The following is a 26,545-nucleotide window of genomic DNA, read 5'->3' on the forward strand; positions in this document are numbered from 1 at the left end:
TGGTTTGTTCGGGTTTGTGCATATTCTGAGAAAAGAAAAATTTACTAATCTAAATCGTCATGAGCCCGGGAAATAGGGTTTTACCGCGCCCCTGGTCGCGTTACTTTTGGGATGAAGATTTCATGACGACCCCCAGATCTTTAACCCTTGGCCACGCATTCGAATTGACTGGAAACACTTGAGGGTTCGTCTGCACCATCCAGTCGTGGATGTGCTTGGATTGCCGAGATCGTATTTTGTTCCTTCGTAGTGGTGCCACTCATAGCTCTGTGTAGTGAGGATGGTCGAATTCTTGATGATGGGCTCGATTTGTCTCGATCGGCTAACGGCATGACCATTTAGTGTGTTTCGGTGTGAGGGTTCCTCGGGGTGTTGTTGCGCTTCACTCGTTGTCTGGATCGTTTGGTATCTGGAGCCTCCCTACTCACGACGGTTTTCAGGGTCCCAGTCTCCCTCGCCCGCTGTAGGCTGTTGGTTGCTGCGCATCTTCGTCCTGGTATTTGGAGCCTCCCTACTCACTGCTGTTTTCAGGGTCCCAATCTCCCTCGCCCGCCGTAGGCTGCCTGCTACGTCCTCCTGCTCTCTCAATGCCCTCCAGTTGCTGTCTCACTGCGCCTGATAGTGGCCGTAAGCTTCGACTCCGCGCCGAACCGATGTTTGGTCGTCGATCTCCGGGTCTCCACTCCTCCTATCAGAGAATACATCTGGTGCGTTGACGAGATCCCTGCGTCCCGTTTCCAGAATCACAGGGTTGCCATTTCTCTCGATTGGCGAACGGCTCACGGTACACCTCCTGGCGCGATGGAAGTGTTTAGGTACCGCATGTTGATCGCTCTTTGTAGTTGCTGTTTTCAGGGTCCCAATCTCCCTCGCCCGCTGTAGGCTGATGACTGCTGTGCTCTCTGTACTGGTATCTGGAGCCTCCCTACTCACTACTGTTTTCAGGGTCCCAGTCTCCCTTGCCCGCTGTAGGCTGATGGTTGCGGCGCTCTTTGACATGGTATCTGGAGCCTCCCTACTCACTGCTGTTTTCAGGGTCCCAGTCTCCCTCGCCTTCAGTAGGCTGTCGATTCGTCCTGGTGTTTGGCGTGTCTTCGTCCTGGTATTTGGAGCCTCCTTACTCGCATCGCTTTCAGGGTTCCAATTTCCCGCGCCCACTGTAGGCTTTTCTACATCCTCCTGCTCTCCCAACGCTCTCCAGTTGCTGTCTCCCTGCGCCTGATAGTGGCCGTAAGCTTCAACTCCGCGCCGAACCGATGTTTGGTCGTCGATCTCCGGGTCTCCACTCCTCCTATCAGAGAATACATCTGGTGCCTTGACGAGAAACCTGTGTTCCGTTTCCAGAATCACAGGGTGCCATTTCTCCCGCTTGGCGAACGGCCCACGGTACACCTCCTGGCGCGATGAAAGTGTTTGGGTACCGCATGTTTATTCTCCTACTTGCTCGGCCTTCTGACGGATCGGGTGATGGAATCGCAAATCGTTCAAGCTGGCTGTTTTGTCGAGGTGGAGAGGTAGTCGTAAAGAAGTTATTGCTCATCACACCTGACTTTCTATCATTTTCCCGTTTGTTACGTATTTTTGGAGCGTGGTACTCATTGTTGACAGGCATTGCCTGCGGACATAGCTTTAACATTGTGGAACCTCGTACGGCTGTACGGAAATCCTAGCTGTCGACTCACGATCGGTGTCGCTGCGGTGGAGCAGTATTGTGACGGCTTCTCACCCTCAGCTCTCGTGATCAAATCTCCCAGTGATTGGTGTTTCTGCCAGCTTGACTGCTTTGTAGTTGACAGGCACCGCCTGTGTACATAGCTTGAACAGCCCGGAATCTCGCTGCTGGGAACGAAGATTCCAGTAGATGTAGTCGTCAAATCGGTGTAACGGAAGTGCAGAATCCGGTTGAAGCTTCTCTGCCTTCCTGTTCGCTGTAATAATGCCCAAATATGGTGTTTTCTTCAGCGTTTGCTTCTTCGTTGACAGGCACCGCCTGTTTTCATAGCTTGCACAAGTTCGTTTAGTCCGCCTTGATGTCCTTCGCGTGGAACCTTCCCTTCTTGCCGCTCAGAACATCCTCTAGCACGTACATGTTCGTCCCGATGATCTCCTTGACGATGGCCGGAACGAATTTCGGCTCAAGCTTGCTGTTGATTTGGTCCGCCTTCGAGGAGAGTACGAACGATCGCCGCCAAACCAAGTCTCCGACTTTGAACGCTACTGATCTTGTACGAAGATTGTATCGCTGCTTCGCCCGTTGGCGGCTGTTCTTGATCCGCTCGATGATTAGCTTCTGGATTCGACGAATCGCCGAGAGTCGTAGGTCCTGCGCTACCTTCGGGTCTTCTGGTGTGTTGAGCTCCTGCTGCGTGTACAGATCCGTGTGCAACAACAGGTTCCGTCCGAAGTTGGCTTCGTGTGGACTGACGCCCGTCGCCTCGTGCCGAGCAGCGTTTATCGCCGCCGTGATCGCCGGTAGCTTTTCGTCCCACTCTCTATGATCGCCGTCCAACAATGCTCGGATGCAGGTTACTACGACGCGGTTGACGCGTTCGGCGTTATTGACCTGCGGACAGTAGAACGCTGTCTTCATGTGGCCGATTTTGTGTTTCGCTAGCCAGGATTTGAAGACCATCGATTCGAACTGCTTCCCGTTATCGGACAGTATTAACCGCGGCCGAGAGAACTTCAGACAAACTTCTTCTTCCAGGAACTCCACCATCTTCTGCGAATCCGCTGTACGCATCGGCTTGACGATCACATACTTGCTGACCCAGTCTACTACTACCAACAAAACCGTATTTCCTCGTTTGGAACGAGTGAGCGGACCGACAAAGTCCACTGATATCATCTCCCAAGGGGTCTTCGCCGGCTTCGGGTTTCCCATTTGCGGCATCATTCTTTTCCCCGGTGCCTTGCACGCTTTGCAGGTCGCACAGTTCATAACGTAATCGTGAATCTCCTGTTGCATCTGTGGCCAGTAGTAGTGGGCTTGTAGCTTGTGCCAGGTCTTGTAGAAACCGAGATGCGCTGCTGCTGGTTCGTCGTGGAATCTTCGGATTAGTTGGAATCTCTCTTCTTTCGGAACGACTTGCTTCCACTTGTGGTAAACTGCTCCCACTTCGTCCTTGCAACGGCAGTTCTTGAATAGCGTGTCGTTTGCTATGCGGAAGTCCGGGAACTTATCTCCTTCGCTCTTTACTCTGTCCACCAGCTTCCTGTACCACGGGTCCAGGACTTGGTCTACCGTGAAGACTGCTTCAGCTACTGTTCTTGAGAGCGCATCTGGAACAACGTTGATCGAACCCTTCCTGTAGCGGATCTCGAAGTCGAACGCGTTTAGACGCAACAGCCACCGGCTCATCAAAGCCGTCGGGTTCTTCATCGACTTCAGGTAGCTGAGTGCTGCATGATCACAGTGGACAATGAACCGGATTCCTTCTACGTAGCCTCTGAATTTCTCGATCGCTCGGATCACTGCGAGGCACTCCCGCTCCGTGACCGAGTACTTCCTCTCCGACGCTGACAACTTCTGCGAGAAGTAGCTGATGGGATGTTCCTCGCCGTTGATCTCCTGTGTTAGCACTGCTCCGATTGCTGTGTCGCTGGCATCGCACGCTATGGCGAACGGTTTGCTGTAGTCCGGCATCGCCAGTACCGGTGCCGAAACCAGAGCTGCTTTCAGCTTGAGGAACGCTTCTTCAGCTATCGGATTCCAACGGAACTTGGTCTTGTCTGACGTCAAGTTTGTTAGCGGAGCTGCTAGCTGCGAGAAACCGGCGATGAAGCGTCGGTACCAGTTGCAAACACCAAGAAATCGCTGCACCTCTTTGCGCGTTGTTGGAGTCGGGAATTGTACGATCGCTTGGATCTTCTCGTCGTCTACACGCCAACCTTGCTCGTCGATTACGTAGCCGAGGTACTTCATGCTCTTCCGGCAGAACTTGGACTTCTCCGATGAAATCGTGAGATTCGCTTGGCGTAGCCGGCGGGCTACTTCTTCGAGCAGAGCGATATGCTCTTCGAACGTTTCGGAGCAGATGATGATGTCGTCCAGGTAATGGAATACCAGCGGTTCTAGATCGGCGAAGAGGTGAGTCATTAGTCGCGCTAGAGCTTGGCTGGCCGTGCACAGCCCGAAAGGCACCACCTTGAATTGAAAGTGGCCTCTGGATGGAACGGTGAAGGCTGTCAGTTGTCTCGAACCTGGATGGAGTGGTAGCTGCCAGAAGGCATCCTTGAGATCGATCGAAGAGATGTATTTGCTACTTCGGAGGTTGTTGGTGATCGCTGCTATCTGGGGAATCGGATATCCCTCGTTCACCATGACGGAGTTGAGGTGACGCGCATCCAAGCAGACGCGATACTGCCCAGTCTTCTTCTTGACGGCGACCAGCGGGTTGTTCCATGGCGAGAACTGCGCCTCCTCGATGACGTCCAGCGCAATCATCCGGTCGATCTCTCTGTTGACCTCCTGCAGAACGTACGGCGACATGGGGTAATGCCGTTGTTTGCGGGGCGGTGCATTCCCTACATCGATTCGATGCTCGTACAGCTTCGTGCGTCCTAATCTTCCATCTACCGCTTTCGGAAACTTCTGAATCGCCTGCTCCAGGCGCCTCTGCTGTTCCGGACTGAGCTGCTTCATCTCCTGTTCTTCGCTGATCTGATCTTCCTGCTTCGCTTCGAGTATGCAACACACCGCTTTTACACCGAATTTGTTCCAGAAATTCATTCCCAGGATGATGCAGTCTGGAATCGAAGGCACCAACAGCACTGGAAGAACTTCGTTGCGGTTGTTGTACACGATCGGTAAATAGACGAAGTTTGCGATGTTGTGTCTCGTGCCGTCTGCCGTCTTTATTCCGCCGCTGACGGTTCCTTTCTGCAATCCGCATTCCTCTGCCAGTTCGACTTTTCTTCCTCCTAGCAGAGAGCAGTTCGCTCCACTGTCCAACAAAGCTGTCAACTCCTTTCCCAGCACTGATATGACGGCGTGCGGTCGATTGTCACTTCCGGGGTTGATAATGATCGAGTTGAGGTTTTGAAATTCCGGGATATCGGAGGGGTCTCCGAGATTTTGCGGAGAGCTGCTCCCCTCTACTGCTGGTTCTCCGCTGGGTAGTTTAACGCGTCCGTGCGACACGTGAAGCAACTGCGCAACGAGTAGCCCTTCCGTCCACACCGGTAGCAGAAGAGAATGGCTTGCGGTTTCGGACAGTCCATGAATCTGTGGCCTTCCTCGTCGCAGTTCCAGCAGAGCATCGCTGGTCGTTGGTCATTCGGAGCTTCTTCCTGTTGTATCTGGCGACCTTCCCGTTGCCTGGCTGGTTCTGGCAGCAGACGTTGGCTTCTTCGGTTATAGTCGCTCTGATCCGAGCTTGGCATCCACTGTCGTGCTTGCCAGCCCTGTGCTCTTTGCGGCTGTTCTTGCTGTTGTTGTGGTAGCCGAGTCTGGTACGATGCGGTTTGCGGACGCTGCTGCTGTGCCGGGGTTTGCACATCTCTTGTGTACTGCCGCGCTGCTCGCAGGACGTCAGCCTCTGTCCGGTTGTATCTATCCGTTGGCCTTGGCTGCCTTTCGTCGCGTGCGGCAAAGCTTGGTCTCGCAGATCTCCGCTCAATGTTCAACTTCAACGCGTTGACTTGCTCCACCAGTTCGTCGATGTTGTGCTGCCAATTGTCTTCTGGTCCTTCCTCCGCTGCTTCGTGCTCGAATGCGGCTTCTTCCACCTCCACGGCGTGAACTCTGTTGAACCGCTGTGACTGTTGGTGATGCTGAACCGGTGGTGGTCTGCTGGTTACTACTGGCGTAGCGAAGTTCGGTTCCAGAAGCGCGCTGTGCGGAATGGGAATCCTGCGTTGCCTGTTCAGAAGCATCCTCGTCTCGTCGTATCCGGTGCAGACTTCCACCATTTCTTCCAGTGAACGAGGCCTCGCTGCTGTTACGATGGCTGCGTAGTTCTCGTTCATGTTTTTCTTCACCAGGAAGAACTTTTCGTCGTCTGGAATGGGTGGATCGACGAAGCGGAAGAGCGCTGAGATGTCTCGGTAGAACTTCGCAAAGGATTCCTCCCTTCCTTGAAATCGAAAGCTGGCTTCCAGACGCAGAATTTGGGAGTATCCGCTGGGCAGGAATTCCCTTCTGATCTCCCGCTTGAACTGGTCCCAGGTCCGCAACTGGTTTTGCGACGTTGCTCGTGAGTACCAATCGATGGCGTCCTCCTGCAGTAGATGCTTGATGGAACTCAGAAGTGTGGCATCACTCATGCCTTCCGATCTCGCGAACGTCTCCACGCGATCTAGGAACACGTTGAGTGACGTCGTGTCCTTTTCGCCGCGAAACTTGAAAGGCCAGTTGTGCACGGCCTTCTGAATCCGTCGATCATCCACTCGTTCCGGCGCTGGTCGTTCTCGACGCACTAGCCGCTCCAGATCGTCCCGCATTCGGCAGTATTCTTCGTGCATCCGCTGCTCTCTTTCCTGCATCTCCACTATTCTCGATTGCAGCTCGTGAACTTCTCGTGATTGTGTTTCTCGAGCTGTCCGGTTCCATGTTTCTCGCTCCCGTGGAAGGTAGGGAGGCGGTGGTGAGGTGTTCCGTTGTCTAGGCTGTGTTTCACCTCCATCTTCGTTGTCTCGCGCTCGAAACGAACTCGAAAACAGCAATCCTCGTCCCTGTCCACCAGAGAATGACGTCATCAGAGGCGGCTGTGATGCTGGCGGTGGTGTGGATTCTTGATTTGAATTGTTGCCCACTGGAATCGTGGCGTCCGCCGTTCCACCGACTGCTCCTTCCTCTTCGTTGTTGCTTCTTCTTATGGCACCCGTTGAACTTGTGTGGTTCACCTCATTTTCACCTCGTTGCACACAACTCACTACACTAGTACCATTCACTTTGTTGAGCAAAACCGTCACGTGCATGGTTAGCATCCCATGCAGCTCTCTCAGTTCGACCGGCGGGTGGATTAACCGTAATCTGTCGCGATAGTGGGTAAGACGCGTTCGGATTTGACTGATTGCAGCCCTATCGGCTGTTCGAATGGCCGCTTCAGTGCTAATGTGCAGCTGCTGTATTTGAGTTTCGCAGTGTTCAATGTTGGACTGTGGACTCATTACATGGGCTGAGCTAGTGGGCTGGTTATCTCTTAAGGCTTCCTCCTGGGCGAGTGCCTTTAGACGGAGGACCTTTCCTCTGTGGGTGGTAGGCCCTAAATTTACCACGTGACGCAGAGCCAACTCATACGTCACCTCCTCATCTGTTAAGTGTGTGTAATCCATGTCTTATGTTGAATCTTATATGCGTAAGGGCTAAAATTGTTTCGATAATCGTTAGCCAGATAATCGAAATTGCACAAAACCAAATCTCAACAAAACCAAAACTCAAAACGCTAAACGGTAGTTCACAATGTGTGGATTTTCAGTTGGGCGCCAGTGTTGCAAACTTCCCGACCAGTAGAGCAAGACTACCGTATAGCAGGGTAATTCGGGCACAAACACGGCAATCAAAGCACCAACTCAAAGCTTATTCATTTAGACAACATCTTTATTTGGCTCCTAGCATTGTGCCACCTAAACGCCTAATCCTCTCTCTACGTCCTAGCTGTTTATTCTTACTTAGAAACTAACATTTGTTTGCGCACTGTACTCACGCATTGCCACCGATCAAACAACTCGCCCGCGCACACAGGCCTCCTCGCTCGTCAGTTGCGTCTTCATGGACGACCCCGCTGTCCGATCCATGGTTGGATCCAACCTCGCCAACCACTCCGCTCCTCCGATTTGCCGAAACGATCCTTGATGCTGCGAGCCCCTCGCGTCAGAAACGGAAACAGGCTGCTCCGTTCCGCCGAAAGCCACCGAGGTCGTCTCAAGGTCGATTGCCTTCGCGTCGGCGTTGATTACTCCCTCGCACGGTTTGCCTAGATGATGCCGCCGAAACTGGAACGAGAAAAAAGAGCCCTGAGGCGAGCAGAGCTGTCAGCAACTGATTCCAGCTAGTTTCTGGTTTCCGGCTTACTTCTTTGGTGAAGGCTCTTTGTTCCTGTCTTCTCGGAATTTCTGGATGGTTGTGGCCCAGATGAAGCTTTTGCCTCCTGCTGACCCTGCTTTGCTCGTTCGATCGTGTGCGAAGTTTCGTCGGACGGTTGTTGAAATTGGTTCTCTGCGTCTAGCAACGATGACCAATGTATCACGTGCACGGTTGGTAATCTGCCAGTTGCACGGCCACAGTACCGCCACCGGGTATACGGGCTGTCAAACTGGAGAGACATTCATTAGACGGTTGCCTTCCGAGGATCGCAAAAACTAACTCACCCGCAGGAAAATAATACAAATCACGTTCGGATGCGTGCGAAATTCGCCCAACGATGTGCGGTTTTCCCAGAACGTGTGGCTTGGCAAAGATGGGCGTGCAAAATGGCCGCCTCCTTTTGTTGGCTGCAGTAGCGTCGGTCTGGATGGTGGAGAGATTCCGTTAATCACTATCACACTTCTGATCGCAAAACCAAGAACTCACCACGTCGATTGGCCACTCGCTGGTTAATTTGGCCTTTTGCGTTTCACGTTTATCTCTTTCCACAGGGAATTTTTCACTATGCAGTCACTTTGTGCTTTCCCGGCGTCGGAGTAACTAGAGCTCCGGTTTCACTACCGTACCGACTGATGGATTCGTGCCGACTGCTGGCGATGAGAAGGATCGCGCGACCAGCACCCTCCGTCTGGCAGTATGTTGTGGTAGTGGTAGTTACGAAGACAACCGCTATCTCACCGGCAGTGAATCGCTTTCTCTCGATGCGCGATGCTCGTAGGCTGCGGCAAGACGATCGACGGGCTTCGCTTCGGCTCTTTTATCGTTTTCCTCTCCTCTCCCGATACTCAACACTCGGATTGACGACTGCGTGAGTGTGATCCGACCGGCGTTCCTTATGTGTGTGGTGTGCGGTGGTTGATTGATACGCACTCGAGTTGTTGGATTGCGAGGCGATGATGGTAGGCATTAGCAGAGGTGCTTAATTTGTTCTTGGCGGAACATTTGTTTTATTCATTATCGGAGTGTTTACAAACATTCTTTTGAACTAACGAGTTTCTAAGGGCACATCTACAAATCTCAAACTTAAACGTAACAAACAAAGAATGTACCCTCAGTGTACCAGTAGCAGCTCGTGTTCCAATAGCCGCTCACGAGTGTAGAAAACAAAGTTTCCTGCAAAAATACAATCTTTTTTCCACGGATATTCAAAATATGCGTGCCGAATTATACACGGATGAAGACAATCATACATATTTATGCCAATAAACATCATTTTGAAGACGGTGAGCGGCTATTGGAGCACGAGCGGCTACTGGTACACTGACGGTATTTAACGCACGAATACGGACATTCAGCCGGAGACCCGGGTTCGATTCCCGTTCCGGTCGGGAAATTTTTTTCGACTCCCTGGGCATGGCGTATCATTGCACTTGCCTCACAATATACGAATGCATGCAATGGCAGGCAAAGGAAGCCCTTCAATTAATAACTGTGGAAGTGCTCAAAGAACACTAAGTTGAAGCGAGGCAGGCCAAGTCTCAGTTGGGACGTAGAGCCATATAGAAGAAGAAGAAGAAGACGAACATTCCGGAAAAAAATCTAACACGTGTTCAGAAAACGGGTACCGTAATAGCTAACATAACGGTCATAGCAATCTGGTTGTTACGTCAACTTATCCGTGGAATCATTCATCAAAACGACTGAATGGTCGCATAAACTGACGTACACGTTTTAAAATGGGAAAATTACATGAAACATTTTAAAATCATTGCGGCTCACTTTTTGTAGCTGTAATCCACGAAACTGACAGATTATTTCATTCAAATAGTCGGTGCATATGTAAATCCGGAAAAAATCTATAAAATCGTGTTTACCCATCAGAGCAGACGTTGGTGGTTACTTCGACTATGCGAATATGGACAGTGCAGGAATGGCATAGTTTTAGTTTTCTGCCACTAGATGGCACTAGAAGCGTTCAGTAACCATTATTTTTAGTATTATTATAGGGAATTCTATGCCGAACATCTTTGTTGAAGACCGATATGTGATCCGATGCTTGTTAAAAAAAAGTTGTACCCTAGACTTAGTGTATCGAAAAAACAATGAGTTTTTATTGATGCCATTCGATAATGTGTTAAAATCACCACGTCAAAATTATTTAAATTCTAATTTTTGAAGCATATCTGTATCATTACGTCTCGTGTATCATTATCGGGCTTTTACACATTACATTTTACTGATTTCGTCTTATTTATACAACAAATAGCAGAACCCGAAATGTTATTGGGCGCGCTAGTGCAAAACATAGGATCTGAAAATATTTTCTCATACCACCACGTTCTTGATTATTAATGGTTTTATATTTTTCACAGTTCACTAGAAATATGGTGCATTTGATGATGTGGGATTCATATTTTTATTGCAACCCTTTGATGAAATATTCCTGTTTGAAGGTTAGTGCAAAATTACCGCACGCACCCTGTATATGATATTTATATCGAGAGTTTTGGTAGACTTGTGCCTTGAATCTTTGCTGGTTTTTTTTTACCGGATTCAAGGTTAACTCGTGGGCGTGAATCATGGAAATTCTACTCTCAATCCCTTGGAGCATCTTCCAATTTTTTTTTGTTCTAAATAATTAGAATGATCACAGATAACAGATGTTTATGCTAGTACAAATTTTTCGCAGAATCCTGTGTAAATGTTCAAAACGATATACGTTGGCTCACTACCGCCATCTACTTAACTGTTTGCGACATTACATCTAACTTGAATGCAAAAATAGTTCAAAGTTCCACTTTCATTCAAGATCGAATACAATCTTGAATGTAAAATTGCGTAGTGCATGCAATCTTGAAAGCGATCACTGACTATCGATCACTGCGCCATCTCTAAATGATTGCCACATGAGTTTCAGCTGCTCGTTACATACAAAATGGCTGTTGAGCATTTTTACACACATTGCCAATATAAGCATAAACGTCTGTTATCTGTGGAATGATTTTCCACAGGTAATGAATTTGATTATGAAAGGCTTTTCTGAAGTACCGCGGTGCACTTGTCATGACTAGACGGTGCATAAAGTGCACCGCGCTGCACGATCTGAAAACCCCTGATCTATATCTATTCTAATTTACTGCATTGAAAACCATTTGAGAATCCACTTAGTTTTGCTATACAAAAGCGATATATACAACTCATAAGTCATGATATTTTTCGACAGGTTTTGAAAATTTCGCATTGCATGCTCACGCTTCCAAACATAGAATACGTCAGAGACTTACATAAAAATGGTTTTTCTGCACTTTTGGGATTAAAATTGATTTATAAAAAATGTACAAACTGATCGGTTAGATTTTCGGCCAATTCATTTTGTAAACTAATGTTACTATTATACTACATAACTTGAACTTTGATCTTGCAATGTACACGCTAAATTCAATATGTAGAAATAAACTAATATATTTGAATGTTTCAAATCTGAATTCTTAGTGGTCATTCCTAAACATTTCAATCAGTTTGCTCTAACCGCTCCTACGAGATACTTGTTTTAACATGGTAAACTATATAATCTAGTCCAAAAATTACCAGCTTTCGATTATTATCTCAGCTCATCCTTGTTTTATTGGACCGTTTTCAGTGATGATGCTAAAATCCAAGGTTGCGACCATTCATTTGCAAAGATTTACATTCATTTGCTAATATCTCAGTTCAGAAGCATTCTATCGAAAAACAATGTATGGATGAATTCAACCTTGTAGTTTTATCTGAAAGTTTGCCGAATAACATTGGGGTCGCAAACGTATACCAAAGTCGTGAGCGAGCTGTGAAGGCAACTCTCCACGCGGTGAATGTAAATTTCATTCACGCTGTGGAAAGTACCCTTCACAGCTCGCTCACGACTTTGGAATGCGTGTGCGACCCCAATGTTATTCGCAAACTTTCAGATAAAACTACAAGGTTAAATTCATCCATACATTGTTTTTCGATAGCATGTTTCTGAACTGAGATAATAGCAAATGAATGTAAATCTTTGCAAATGAATGGTTGCAACCTTGCTAAAATCTAAGTTACGATAGGCATGCCCACCTATCAATTTGTAGCTCCGTGCACATCAACAAGTCGCTTAACACCACAGCAGTCTCCCATATACCAAATGCCTACATCATCATCATCATCATCTCCATCAAAACGATCGTGTCAACAGCAATGTCACAATTCGGTGTTATTTAAGTTATACTACATCATAGCAACACGCAACCTCCGCACGCAGTCAGTCTTCCATAGCATCGGGGCGTGTTCCGGCCTATGCCGGGCTGCTATCTTGTGTCACCCACGACTTGAGTGGAACTCTTTAACTTTCCGTGGTCGATTCGATACAACAGTAACCGCGGTCGGCAACTTTAATAGATGATACAGCACGAACAGGGTGAATAATAGTTACGCTCGCAGCATGTGATGATTTGAAACTTTTTTCGTTTCTTCACAAATATGGATTTCTACAGCAATCCATGGCGAGCATAAGACTGCAACGTTGTTAAGCGTTTTGATTGCTTTGGCTTTGAACATGGAAAAGGAAAAAATAGATATATGTCGTCGAATAATGTGTGGGCTTTCCGGTAAGGTGATGCACTTAACACCAGCATGTACCCCGCAAAAAAAAAAAATGAACACATATGTATCTAGTTAGTGTGCTTAAGAAATCAAGGGCCTTGCTGGAGCTACATTGTTAGATAACAAGCAATACGTGAGGGAAGTATGAAGAATCGTAATGGATTTTGAAACACAAGCATCTTGAAGGATTTTGCCAACTTAGTGAGTTGAAGCACAAACTTAGTTTGTTACCTACCAACGTATTCTCAGCTTGGAGATCATTGGTCGATTTAAGCTTTTCGAATAGGACAGATCGGTGAAGTACTAGATTTGTAGTAATGAGCTGGATTTTAGTATGGTGAGAAAGCCAATTCCCCGTTTCTGCAATGAAATGGTGCAAAAAGTGTGGGTATTATGATTCCTTGCCTAATTTGATGCTGTTTGAGCAAAACTTTGGGTAACTGTGTTGTTGTTTTCTCCATTTCTTGCAACATAAACAACATAGTTATCCAAAGTTTTGCTCAAACAGCATCAATTTAGGCAAGGAATCATAATACCCACACTTTTTCCACCATTTCATTGCAGAAACGGAGAATTGACCTTCTCACCATACAAAAATGCAGCTCATTACTACAAATCTAGTACTACACCGAACGTGCCCCATTAATAGTTTGGACCGCTAGGCATGCGAAATCACATTACTAGCTGATAACATTTGATTTGATATTTTAAAACTATCAAATTTAGATTTGAATATGCAATTAGCAATCAAAACAAATATATATAAATGATGTTATTGATATTATGATATTACGAAAGAAATCTTCGCTGGAAGAGATAATTCATGTTATGTTGGAGTCTTTATATCGTATAGCAGACACGAAGATACTCTATGGCCAAGGAAGTCTAAGAATTTCCTTTATGAAAAGATTCTAAACCGACCGACAATCGAATCTAGATTGATGGGCCTTCTCATACCTTTACCGCTTCGAATATATGTGCCTTTAAATAATTTGAATTATTTAGGCCTTGAAACGGCATTTCATTTACATTATACCGTTATAGCCTAGCTTTCAGTTAAGTTAAGATTTTTGAAACACTGTGTCCAATTGCTTAACTAGTTGATTCATCCTTTCGTGTTCACCAAGCCGGTTTTCACATGAAATCATATTGCACAGTGTCTCCGGCGACGTTGATTAGTAATATAGAGTAGAGACAGTTGTCCTCATTCCAACTCCAAACGGATCGGTGCTCGAACCCGTTCAAAGTTGACGTCACCTCTGACGACACGTATGGTCAAAATCACTTCAAAGTCTTCATTTGAATTTATCGTCATAAAAAGCCATAAAATCAAATCCACTCCAATAAAGAACACTCCCCGAATGTCCAAAAGCTGTTGATTGAGAGTTTGTCCGTTTGTGCGACCGACCATCCCTCACCACCACCATAGTCGGAAATGGCCACTAGAGACTGCTGTATACCTACGGCCATCGTATCGGTCGTCGGCTACAAAATCGTCCATTAAAAACCAAATAAACTCTTCAAATATCGTCAGTTTTAGATAAGCCAAATAAATGCCAAAAAGAGCATATTATAAGAGTGCCTCCTCGAGTCGCGAGGTATGCGCGAGGGCAGAGAAAAATAGTCCACCCACGCTTCACCGTTCGCTCTCGACACGTTTGCGACATGTAAGCGACGAAAATGGGATGAAATTAGCGTTCGTTTTTGTTTTTGATTACTAACCGGAGCTAAGATGTGACCAATACGAATGAACAACAAAAAATGTTAGGGTAAAGTACTATCATAGATCATGCGGTCTAACTCGACAATCAACATATCGATCGAATCATTGATTGAATGTGGTGTTGTATGGCCTGCGGCACTTTTTGTCAGCGCTGAGATCAGTGATTGAAAAACTCTGGATCTCACGCCACTCGATCAAAAGCTCAAGAGGTAAATACGTGAGAAACAATGGAATAACATTGATATAGTGGCTTTGACATGGAGTGAACTTCTCATCCAGGCATTGGATTTATGAGGTGCAGATCTGATCCACTGACCTTGGCTTTGATTGTATGTGGTGGTCAGCCGTTTATTATTTGAATTCTCTGCATCAGGATGTGTGCAGAGGTCGCCAAGCGACGTAAGACTTCTTAGGTAGAAGATCAAGGATTGGTTCTTCAACTTCAGCATAATCAACGCAGGATTCTGCGAAGAATCCTCTCAGGATTTTGCAAAGAATCTTCTCAAGATTCTACAAAAAAAAAATCTCAGAATTCTGCAAACAATCCTGGAGATGCTGTAAGCAATCGTCTCAAAAGAATCCGGTCATGAATTTGCATAGACTCCTGATGGGATTCTGTAAAGAACCCGTAAAGATTATCTCAGGATTGTGTGGAGGAAATTTTCAGCATTCTGTAGATGTAGAGAATCCTTTCAGGATTTAGTGAAAAATCCTCTCGAGATTTTGAAGAGGATTTTGTAGAGAACCCACTTGGGATCTTTGGCTGAGCCAGCATTTACTTTTTTCTTACTTTGCTAAACATACACGAGAATGAGAAAGATTGAAGAGGAGGCAGCTTATCACCTCTTTCATCCCGCTCTTTCTCTTGCATGTTTAGGAGAGTGAGTAAGAAAAAAGAAAAAAACCTGTCTCCGCCAATGCTCAGGGTTATGTAGAGAGTTCTCTCAGGATCCTGATAAAAAAAACTGTTACGATTCTGCAATCAATCCTTCCAGGATTCTGAAGAAAATTCGTTCAAGGTTCTGCAGAGATTTAGGAGTCTCTTTAAGAAATCCAAGTAACATTTTATAGTCGAATAGAGCAGAAGAGGACCGACCAAAAAAAAAATAAAGGTATTAGTTTTTATGAAGGTTTTTAAAACCTCTATAAGGCTAATTAGTATTCAAAATGTTACCTGGGTACTGTAGGGACAGAATGTTCTTATCCCTTCGGGATGCGCGTCGTTGTAAAAAATATAACATTTCTAAAGAAAACGTTGCTCGCCATAGGGGAGACTGAGGAGACTTGATCCCTGGGAAGACTTGTTCCCCCCATACTTTCTCGAAATCAAAAACAATTTTCTTCTAGCATATTTTTTCCAATACTACATCTGGACAAACGACAATGTTTTAGCTACAAGTGATTTTGCTTGTGCATTACATATTTTTAATGACTGATGGTTTGTTTTCAGTCCTTCAGAAATCTTTTAGGCGATTACCAAAAATCTCAATAACTTTATGAAAATTGAACCAAATCATTCCAAAATTTCACAGCACATAGTATGAATAAAATACTAACAAACGTATACATCCAAAAAAGGCTTTTATATAAAAAAAAAATAAAAAGCGCAGCTTAGTATTCAAACAATGACATGGGGAGACACACATTATACATGTGAAAAATAAAATTCTATTCGGAAGCCTCTATTTACTCGGAATTCTAATATATTCAATGATAAAACGTGTCAGATATTTATTATTTTATTACACACCGTAAAAAGCGGGATCAAGTCTCCCGATTTTCAAAATACTGAATAACCTTAACAATTTAAAGAAATCTTACAATTTTAAATACTCCATATTCATCAAAAATACAAGAAAACTTGAAAAGAAAATGAATAGGGGGCTTATTATTTTCCCTTTAAATAAACCATGTGTGCTCACAAGGGGATCAATTGTGACCCATTTTTGAAAAATACATCATAAGACATGCCTCCATAAAACACAGTTTTGAAAACTTCAACAATAACTTAAAGTCCTTATGTTGTGTATAAACTTGCAATAGATGTTTATCAGCCATACTGCACGAAAAACGTATCTGGTTTTGTGTTTTTCTTAAATTTACAGGTAAACGAAGAAAAGGGATCAAGTCTACCCTTACTTACCTTACCTTACCAGTCAGGCTAAGGCCGGGGTGGCCTCTGCTGTACATAGTAGCCGCCTCCATTCCACTCGGTCCATGGCTGTTTGTCTCCAGTTCCGCACTCTGCGTAGGGTCCGCAGATCGTCCTCCACTTGGTCGACCCACCTAGCTCGCTGCGCTCCACGTCTTCTTGTACCGGTCGGATGACTCTCGAGAACCATTTTAGTCGGGTTGCTATCCGACATCCTGATGACGTGACCCGCCCACCGTAGCCTCCCGATTTTCGCGGTATGGACGATGGTTGGTTCTCTCAGCAGCTGATGCAGCTCGTGGTTCATTCGCCTTCTCCAAGTCCCGTCTTCCATCTGCACTCCGCCGTAGATGGTACGCAACACCCTCCGTTCGAAAACTCCGCGTTGGTCCTCTGCACGTAGGGTCCATGTTTCGTGCCCATAGCGGACGACCGGTCTAATCAGCGTTTTGTAGATGGTTAACTTCGTGTTACGGCGAACTTTATTCGATCGTAGAGTTCTGCGGAGTCCAAAGTAAGAACGATTTCCTGCCACAATGCGCCTCTGAATTTCTCTGCTGGTGTCGTTGTCGGCGGTCACCAGTGAGCCCAAGTACACGAATTCTTCAACCGCCTCGAGTTCATCACCGAGCCCTTTGCCATCATGTACTTTGTCTTCGACACATTAATGACTAATCCGATTCGCCTGGCTTCACTTTTTAGTCGGATGTACGTTTCCGCCATCGTCTCAAATTTACGAGCAATAATATCAATATCATCGGCGAAACCAAGCAGCTGAACAGACTTCGTGAGAATCGTCCCACTCGTGTTTATCCCCGCTCTTCTTATTACACCCTCCAAAGCAAGTCTACCCAGTCTCCCCTATACAGCGCGAGCACGGTGCAGTTTCAGAACTAAACAAGCGCGCGTCCTAAAAGGTAAAGATTCTGGCTATAAATCTCTCATTAATCTGTTAAAAATCATTTCAAGATTCAAGCTAAGTTTCCATATCCCAAGAAGAGCGCATAAGTAAAATTCCTCCTTTTTTCGCAAGTAATTTTGACTGATTTTTTAACTGATCTATATGGGGAGATATGTCTTTTTTCCTTACGGAATAATAACACGGACTATTTTTCCGCGCGGAAAAGTGACAGCTTCATTTGTTTTGCACGGAAGCGTAGCTCAAGTAATTTTGAAGCGTCCTATCTTTTTGCACAGTACGTATGAAGTGGACACTAGCCATCAATAGTGAATTCTCTCAGGATTCCGTGGAGAATCCTATTAGAATTCTGCGGAGAATGCTACTGTCAACGATTCTGTAGAAAATCTGCTCTAAATAATGAGAAAAATATTCTCAATTTCCATATGTGGAGAATCCTATAAGAATTCTTAAGAAAAATCTCACGGTTCTGTGAAAAACACTGGGCAAAAGTCTCTCACGGCTTTTAGGAGAATGCTCCCAGGATTATGTGTGGAAAGCTTACTCAATCATGTGGAAATGTATGGAATGCTCTCTAGATTGTGTCAAAAATTCATCTAGGATTCTGTAGAGCATCCTCTTACGATTTTATGGAAAATCTCTCAAGATTATGGTTCTAAAGAGAAAAACGTAAGGAATCGGGAGAAAGTCCACTATAGATTTTGGAGAGAATCTTTTCTGAATTATTTACAAAATCGTTTTGGGATTTCGAAGAGAATCCACTCAGAATTCCACAGGGAATCTTTCCTGAATTCCGCAAAGAGTCTTTGCACGATTGTTAAGGGATCCTTTCAGGACTCCGAATGAAAACTTAGAAATTCGAAGAGAATCCCCTCAAAACTCCGAAAAGAATCTGTTAAGGATAATAGAGAGAATCTTCTCAAGAGTTTAAAGGAAATCTTTTCAGGATTGTGCTTATAATTCTTCCCTGATCCTGCTGATAGTGTTCTGGAAGATGTAAGTCTGCTTTTTGAAGTATTTTGTATGTTTTGTTTTTGTTCAATTGCAACTAAAATTCTCAAATAAATGAACAATTAGAGAAAATTGGCAAAACGAGGCAATGGCAAACATTTCCCATACAAGTCACCCTCCAAAAGTTGCATGCAAGTTTACATACTAACATAAATCACTTAAAACTATCAAATTCGATTTAGTAAAACGAAATATTTTGCATGATTCGCTAACCTTCACGTACCCGACCCCCGACAACTCATATTCAAAATGCTGGCATTTCGTCAATTTTCATTCGACTTTTTTGAAATCGCCCTCAATTTATGGTCGATTAGTGCTAGTTTATTGTACTCAAGTGGCCATGAAATATCTGGAATGATTCCGTCAGGGGGTTGCCAAAATGGCTAAAAGTGATTATTTCGTGTGTTATTGTATTTGAACCATCGAGTTTCAGTGATTTTTTTTTGCGAACAGTGAAACACAACTGCGATAACCAGATTTGAATAAGTTGACCCACCCGGATCAATCACCGTGACAGGTTCCGTGGGGCCTTATTGGGGACACTTCTGGTTTTCAACTTAAACATGCCGTGCGACATATCAATCTTCATGATTTCGAAAGACTGAGTCAGAAACGATGGACTGAAGTTGTATTATCTAATATGGCCACCCCGGACCATCTAGCACAGGTTCCACGGGGGTGTCATCGGGGACATTTCTGGTTTGCAAGCTAAACATGTCGTGTGACGTATCTATTTTCATGATTTCGAGAGAATTAGGCAGAAAAAAAAATGACTGAAGTAAGTGTCAACTGATGCGGCCGCATCCAGAACACTTGGAAAAGGTTCCGTGGGGGCCTCTCAAACACAATAACACAAGAAATAATTACTTTTGGACATTTGGCATAACAGACATCTCCCCCAGTCCCTGACCCCAGTACAATCCGGAATATCCGGAATTACATCAATTTGTGATCGATTGAGGGCAACTCCAAAAAAATCGTATGAAAATTGACGAAATTTTGAATATGAGTTGTAGGGGGTCGGGTATGTGAAGGTTAATTTAGATGTTAATTGATCAATTTACCTTTTGCCCTGTCCAAGAGTGATGGGTTTGACGATGGCTTATCAAGCGTCGTCATATAGTGAAAATGTGTTTAAATAATTTCAATTTTAGTCTTTTATATTTATAGATTAGCTAAATTAAATATAGTAACGAAAATTAGTGAAATAGTAAATGGAATAGTATTTGAAAGTAACTAGGTTTTGAATTAAAGCATTTCTTTACAAAATTAAACTAAAATAGAATCTGAATAATCATACCATTGCTTTATGGGGCACGTTCGGTGTAGTACTAGATTTGTAGTAATGAGCTGAATTTTAGTATGGTGAGAAGGTCAATTCTCCGTTTCTGCAATGAAATGGTGCAAAAAGCGTGGGTATTATGATTCCTTACCTAATTTGATGCTGTTTGAGCAAAACTTTGGATAACTATGTTGTTTATGTAGCAAGAAATGGAGAAAATAACAACACTGTTGCCCAAAGTTTTGCTCAAACAGCATTAAATTAGGCCAGAAATCATAATACCCACGCTTTTTGAACTATTTTATTGCAGAAACGGAGAATTGACCTTCTCACCATACTAAAATTCAGCTCATTACTACAAATCTAGTACTACACCGATCTGTCCTATTGACTTTAATTTAAACGCTTGATTTGTCATGCCTCCAGCATACGCTTAATCGCTGTCGCATGATCTAACAACAGTTGATTACGCGCAGTGCTGGGGGGGACCGACAGGGCTTATTACCAGTCTATACTAACCCTCTAACTACTAACAAGACTGGGAAGCCAACGATCACTCATTGCACTTTTGATAGTAGTATTAGTAGTAGTAGTTAGTAGTAGTAGTAAGAGTAGTAGTAATAGTAATAGTAGCAGCATTTTATTAACAAGTTGATTCGTACTATTCTTTTTCACTTCTTCGAAATTATTTTTATAGCAACTATAAACTCAAGAGTGGATAGCATAACGACATTGATTGCAGCAGGGTCCAACCTTATTATGTAATGCAAGAGTGCATGTGGGATGTCTCTGCATTACTTATATGTATCTTCTAATTAAGACAGGGCAGGGTGATAAGAAAATCGCATTAGTGAATGAACAATTTAGAATCTAAATTTTAGATGTTGAATGCTGTTCACTCAAGAAGTTCACTGGTGCAGGTAGAAAAAAAAAACTTTTGAATCTCTCTATTTCTTAGCATAGTAACAAGAAACTATATTTAAAACTGAATATAAATTATGCTCTCTATGATGCTCAACAATGCTATAAACAGAATACTAAAATTTCCGGGCCGCCATTTTGTGGAGTTTGGCGGCCCACTGTCTTCTTGTCATTTCAGGTTCATTTTCTACAACGCGTGGCTACAAAGAGTGAACAATACCATCGTCTAGGGGGCATTTCGGAGCTAAATTCGGTGAGTGTTCCATTATATTTACACTGTCATTATTTTAAATTCACCATGGATAGTTGCGGCCTTTTTTTACATGCATATTGTTATGCATCTGTTTGTGCACATTTGTTGTTACCCGTCTTTCGTGTATTTACTCAACTAGCACTGTAAAGTTCGTCACTTCGAGTGTCGGCCTAAATTCTTAGTATTCATTTCATTAAAACTACTATTGTTATACAGTCCACATACAGGGGATACTCAAAATAACTGGGACAGGTAAAATTTTCACTTTTTAAAAAATGTTCAACTCACTGTAACTTTTCGAAAAGGGCATCAAATATGCTCAAATTTTCACTGTAAGTTGATCAACTAGTTGTGTATCAGTGGTCAAAATTTGGGAAAGATCGGACCATTCTACACAAAGTTATAAAGGTTCTGGAAAAAGGTATAATTATCCGATAGCCAACTTTGAGCTGTTATATCTCCGGATTCAATGAACCGAATGCAATGAAATTTTGATCATTTATGACTCATATAATGAACTTTGAAAAACAGTTTACTCAATTTGAAATTATTAATAAGAAAAAAAGTTATGGCGGTTAGAATAAAAGTATGTTTGTAGTAAATTTATCTATTTTTCATATGCATCCCATTACTTTTTCAATTTAATGCCGATTATTTTGTTACTTCCTTTCAAAACATATTCATATTGAAGTCAATTAGAGGGAATTTAAATGAACTATAATTATTATCTCGAATTTTGAAACGATGATGAAGTTTTGGATAAATTGGTGGTATATTAGATAAATAATCCAATCGTAATAATTTTCTTCCGTGTAAAGAATTTTAAGTTTAGTCAAATGTTTTTATTAGCTCATTATATAAGTCATAAATGATCAAAATTTCATTGCCTTCGGTTCATTAAATCCGGAGATATAACAGCTCAAAGTTCGCTATTGGTAAATTATACCTTTTTCTAGAACCTTTATAACTTCGTGTAGAATGAATCCATCTTTTCCAAATTTTGGCCACTGATACACAACTAGTTGATGAACTTACAGTAAAAATTTGAGAATATTTGATGCATTTTTCGAAAAGTTACAGCGAGTTGAACATTTTTTGAAAAGTGAAAATTTTACCTATCCCAGTTATTTTGAGTATCCCCTGTATTTGATGTTGCCACGATGGGAGAGCACGTTGAGCACCGGTTTGTCCACATATGCTAGAGCTTTTGGCTGGGGGTGGGTCTGGTTTGCAGGTTTAGCGGGGGCCTACCACAATTTGGGAGTGTGAAGGGGGGGGGGATCTCTGCATTGAACTCACTACTCATCAATTCCGTGGGGTATCTAGAAGACAATTGACGATAAGATTGGAGAAAAGCTTGCAGTTGGGAACTAGACTAAAATAGTGGCCGATAGAAAACAACGCGCTAGACAGCATTATTATTCATTTTTTTAATATTTACCCATAAGCTTTTCGCCGGTTGGCAGTATAGTATTTAGCTGTGTACGAAGATACGGATTAGTTGGTGTACAGATGACAGGGTTCTCACGGGAAGTGCTTCAAGCGAGGCTTACATAACAACTGACAATAAAGAAACCTATTTTCCTTGACTTTCTACGCAATGGACATCTGACCGAACACAAGTGTTTTCGTTAATCTCCTAGACATACGCGCCAACTTGTGACGTAGTTGGGGGGGCGAGGCCTCTCAAAATCAACCAAATTCGTGAAATTTCGACGTAGTTCATCTAGTTTAGGCATATTGACGTGAAAACTAGTGCATTGAGCTAAAAAAAGTTGAATTTTGTCCAATTTTGGCGAGCTTCGCCCCCCCAACAAGTTGGCGCCTATGCTCCTAGACATTATTAAGACATGACGTATGTGCATGACGGAACAACTAGCAGGACACAGTTCCAGACGTCTCTTTTTAATAACGATATTCAGCATATTTCCAATAAAACTACACTTCAATAAAGCAAAGACTAAAGCTGCTATGATAGAACAGATCAGAATGACTTAATTGACTTATTGACTACATATTGGAGATCTACTTCGAATAACTGATAAATTGACAAGAACCTAACTAAATACATGGACCATACTACAAAAAAAAACAATTGACAAAAAGAAAAAAGGGGAAACTTTTATTAAAACTATTTTTGTTCAACGCAGGCCAAAACAGTGTCGACTTGGGCCACGATATGCCTACGTACTTCTGTGTGTTGAAACAAAAATAGAGGCTCATAGAAGCAAACGTAGGGAAAGGGTGCGGTGTTAGAACATAAGCACAGTGTGCTACCGCCGTAATCACTATGAAAAAAAAAAAAAAAAAAATTGACCAATTTACCTTTTGATTGTTTAAAAACATATTTCCATGCTTAATGGCTGGCAGTCAAAAATGCCCAAAATCGCATATTTTGCCCTATAAATTGAGGTAGAGCACAAAACTGTGACATGCTGGAGCAAATCTGAGCTCGGATTCGGACTCAGCGGCCCAAAATCTGTCAGAGACACATAGGTTTGCTCTTGAGTCAAAAAAATGTTGCGCTGTGTAATAGATTGACAAACAGTCAAAATTTGAGAATTTTTTATGCACTCTATGAAAAGTTTAGCATGTTAAACTTTTTTGTTAATAAAAAAACAGTTGCCGGTCCCAAACATTTTGGCTACCCCCTGTAGAATCCTGTGGATGTAGATACTGGGAAACTGGAGAAAGTCAGAAAAGAAAAACCTTTCATAGTTTCACAGAAAAATTCTGCGAGAAACAGGAAATGAATTTATAAGGCGAAACTGGAAGCATTTCCTCACTTTTTGGTTTTTGATTTTTTATTAAATAACGAAGCAATATTTTCAAAATCGGTTTTCGTGCACATGTAGAGTATGGATCAAGGTATCTTCTGCTTTTTTTTTGTAGTGGAAAATCTTTTTCGTTTTTGCAGAAACCATTTTTGAACAAAATTTCACATAAAAATGGTTTCTGCAAAAAAGGAAAATATTTTCAACCTCAAAAAATTCAGAAGATACCTTGATCCATACTCTACATGTGCACGAAAACCGATTTCGAAAATATTGCTTCGTTATTTAATAAAAAATCAAAAACTGAAAAATTGAGAAAATGCTTCCTGGTTTGTATTAAAATTGAATTAATTTGAATTTCTGTATTTCACCCAATTAATACACCGTTCAAAATGAAACGCATTTTCAATTTCTCTTCTACATGTGATCTCGGTTTTTTGCAGTAGAGTGCTATAGCTGTAGTAGATACCTATCTATTGTACCGCCGCCACCAGATTTTGTTTACGTTCTATTCATCTATGCCAATTACATAATCGCGTGAAGAAAGCGAAAGTGAACGCAATCAGCCCGTGTTTTTTGCCCGAAAAATCCCGTTTTTACGCCCGTTATTGTTACATAAGTGTCCGTAGACACCTTCCGTTGGTAGTCGGAGTTCCCGCGAGTGATCGTAAGCTATAATTGCGGTTGCTGAGGAAGAACTGCCCCGCAAGTGCTTTTTGCATACGGTTCGTGGTTCTGCGCCTGTTGTTGCTTGTTGCTACCACGTTGCCTGGAGGTCCGTCGCCGAAATTGAAGTCGTTCCCGGCAGAAGCGTTGCTGTACAGCCAGTGGATCGAAGACTTAGAAACCCAAGCCCCGATTATCACCCGGTAAGTCGATCGTAACCCATCAATTGATGCCGTGACCAGGATACACTGGTTTGCCCGTCCCCGACCGATCGACGTAACCTCAAACCGACGACTGTAAGAGGTTCCCAACCTGTTTCGTTGGAGTTGGCTGTTTGATCCAGATTTTTTTGAAAAATACAAGGCCTCCAGAGATTGGAGGTACCAGGTGAGTACCTTTCCAATCACTCTATCCCCCGTTTTGCGGTACTTCCTGGGTCTTTTTGACCGTTTCAGCCCTACTGTGTGGAAGTCGTCGGAGAAATGCCGGACGAGAAGCGATTGAAGTCGAAAGAGGTGAAGCGGAAGAACGTCGTCGAAGCGCTTAAACGGTTGGACCTGTTCCTGACCAAGTTTGATCCCGATCAGCATCAAAGCGAAGTTCCCCATCGTCTGGAGCGACTGGAGAAAGTGTGGAATGCGTTCGAAATCGTCCAAGAAGAATACGAGGAATTGGATGACTCTGAAGAGTTCATCCAGAAGAATCTAGAGCTATGCGGTACAGTCGAGATGTACTTCCGTGTAAAGGCTGGATTAGTATCGAAGCTACCAGCGCCCGCCGATCCCGTTGCACCCGCTGCGGCTCCAGTTGCACCCGTGGTTCCGAACCCCCTAGCTAACGTGAAGCTCCCGACAATTTCTTTGCCGGAGTTCGATGGAGACTTCAATCATTGGTTGACATTCCACGATACGTTTGTGTCTATGATCCATTCATCGACGGAGATATCTGAAGTCCAAAAATTTCATTATCTCCGGGCAGCTTTGAAGGGCGAAGCTGCGAATTTGATTCAGTCGATCACGATCACAGCGAACAACTACGCCGTCGCTTGGGACACGTTGGTGACCCGCTATTCGAACCGCGCCATACTTCGGAAGAAACACATCCGAGCCCTTCTGAAGCATCCGAAGATCCCGAACAACAACGTAGAAGCCCTGCACAAAATCGTGGATGAATTCCAGCGCCACACGAAGGTCCTCGAACAACTTGGCGAGCCTGTGGACCAATTCAGCTCAATCCTAATCGAATTGCTGGAGGACAAACTGGATGACGCGTCGCTCACGGCGTGGGAGGAATCCGTCGCCACAGTAGCGCACCCAACCTACAACGACATGGTCCAATAGGGTCCTAAAATGAAAAATATTTTCCCTGTTTTGCTGCATAATACGAAGGAGCATGCTTTTCTGATCTCAATGGTACTTTTTCCGAACTTAAACAGTGACAGAATAGTTAACAAACTCGAAAATAAAATATTGATGAGCAGGTCTTGTTTGACATTCGAGGGCAACCTTGACGTAACGAAAATGAAACGGTGTGTTGCAAAAGACATCACATTGGCTCACTTTTGACAACAAATGTTCCTGTTTGACATACACGGTAAACAAAATTTACCCAAAATTGAGTGCTAAACAAGGAGTGTTGCAAAAATTCTTAAAATTTTTAAAAATATATTTTATGGGATTTACCTTATAGGAATACTTAAAAAATGAGTAAACATGTCGTTTTAATCAATGCTTGATCGAATTATGCAGAAATTGAGATAGGCCTTTAGGAGCCTATTCTTGCAAAAGCGAGCCCGCATACTGGAGACCATTTCAATCAACCGTCCTCAGCACACCCCGTCGAAGTCAAATAACCAACCTCCCGCTCCGAAGAAGTTCCCCTCCACCCGACTTAGTACAAACGCTGCCTCTGACGGATCGTTCAAATCGTTCCCAAACTGCCCTGCGTGCGAGAAGCAGAGACATTCCATCTTCGACTGCTCCGTGTTCAACGGTCTGGACGCAAAGGGCCGTATGAAGGTAGTGGCGGACAAGAAGCTTTGCAGCAATTGTTTCCGCAGTGATCATTTTGCCCGCAACTGTCGCTCGAAGTTCAACTGTAAACACTGCTCGCGGCGGCATCACTCCATGATTTACCCTGGACCATTTGAGGTGGATAAGCAGGGATCTGATGCCGGTTCCGAGAATCCGTTGCCCAGCACG

The 26,545-nt window shown here is 43.9% G+C and overlaps 2 protein-coding genes across 5 annotated transcripts in view; both read right to left on the reverse strand.

Annotated features, from left to right (window-relative positions):
- The window catches only part of LOC109415955 (uncharacterized), a 163,067-nt gene that overhangs the window by 127,527 nt on the left and 8,995 nt on the right, over window positions 1-26,545 (reverse strand). The window lies entirely within an intron of this gene.
- On the reverse strand, window positions 5,088-9,354 carry LOC109432849 (uncharacterized). 3 transcript variants are annotated; one of them, XM_062861259.1, is made up of 2 exons: window positions 8,516-9,354; window positions 5,088-8,452 (listed from the first exon to the last, which is right to left on the reverse strand). In XM_062861259.1, the coding sequence occupies exon 2, from the start codon at window positions 7,276-7,278 to the stop codon at window positions 5,098-5,100; it is 2,181 nt and encodes a 726-aa protein (XP_062717243.1). In that variant the 5' UTR covers window positions 7,279-8,452; window positions 8,516-9,354; the 3' UTR covers window positions 5,088-5,097. The 3 variants fall into 3 exon arrangements, with proteins under 3 accessions (XP_062717243.1, XP_062717242.1, XP_062717241.1); XM_062861258.1 differs by having other exon boundaries at window positions 5,088-8,258; window positions 8,314-9,354; XM_062861257.1 differs by having other exon boundaries at window positions 5,088-7,974; window positions 8,018-9,354.

Source organism: Aedes albopictus, chromosome 3 (assembly GCF_035046485.1).
Source record: "Aedes albopictus strain Foshan chromosome 3, AalbF5, whole genome shotgun sequence".
NCBI classification, from domain to species: Eukaryota; Metazoa; Arthropoda; class Insecta; order Diptera; family Culicidae; genus Aedes; species Aedes albopictus.

Coding starts and splice junctions, on each gene's coding strand:
- LOC109432849 (XM_062861259.1), bottom strand. CDS start 7,278: ATGGATTACACACACTTAACAGATGAGGAGGTGACGTATGAGTTGGCT.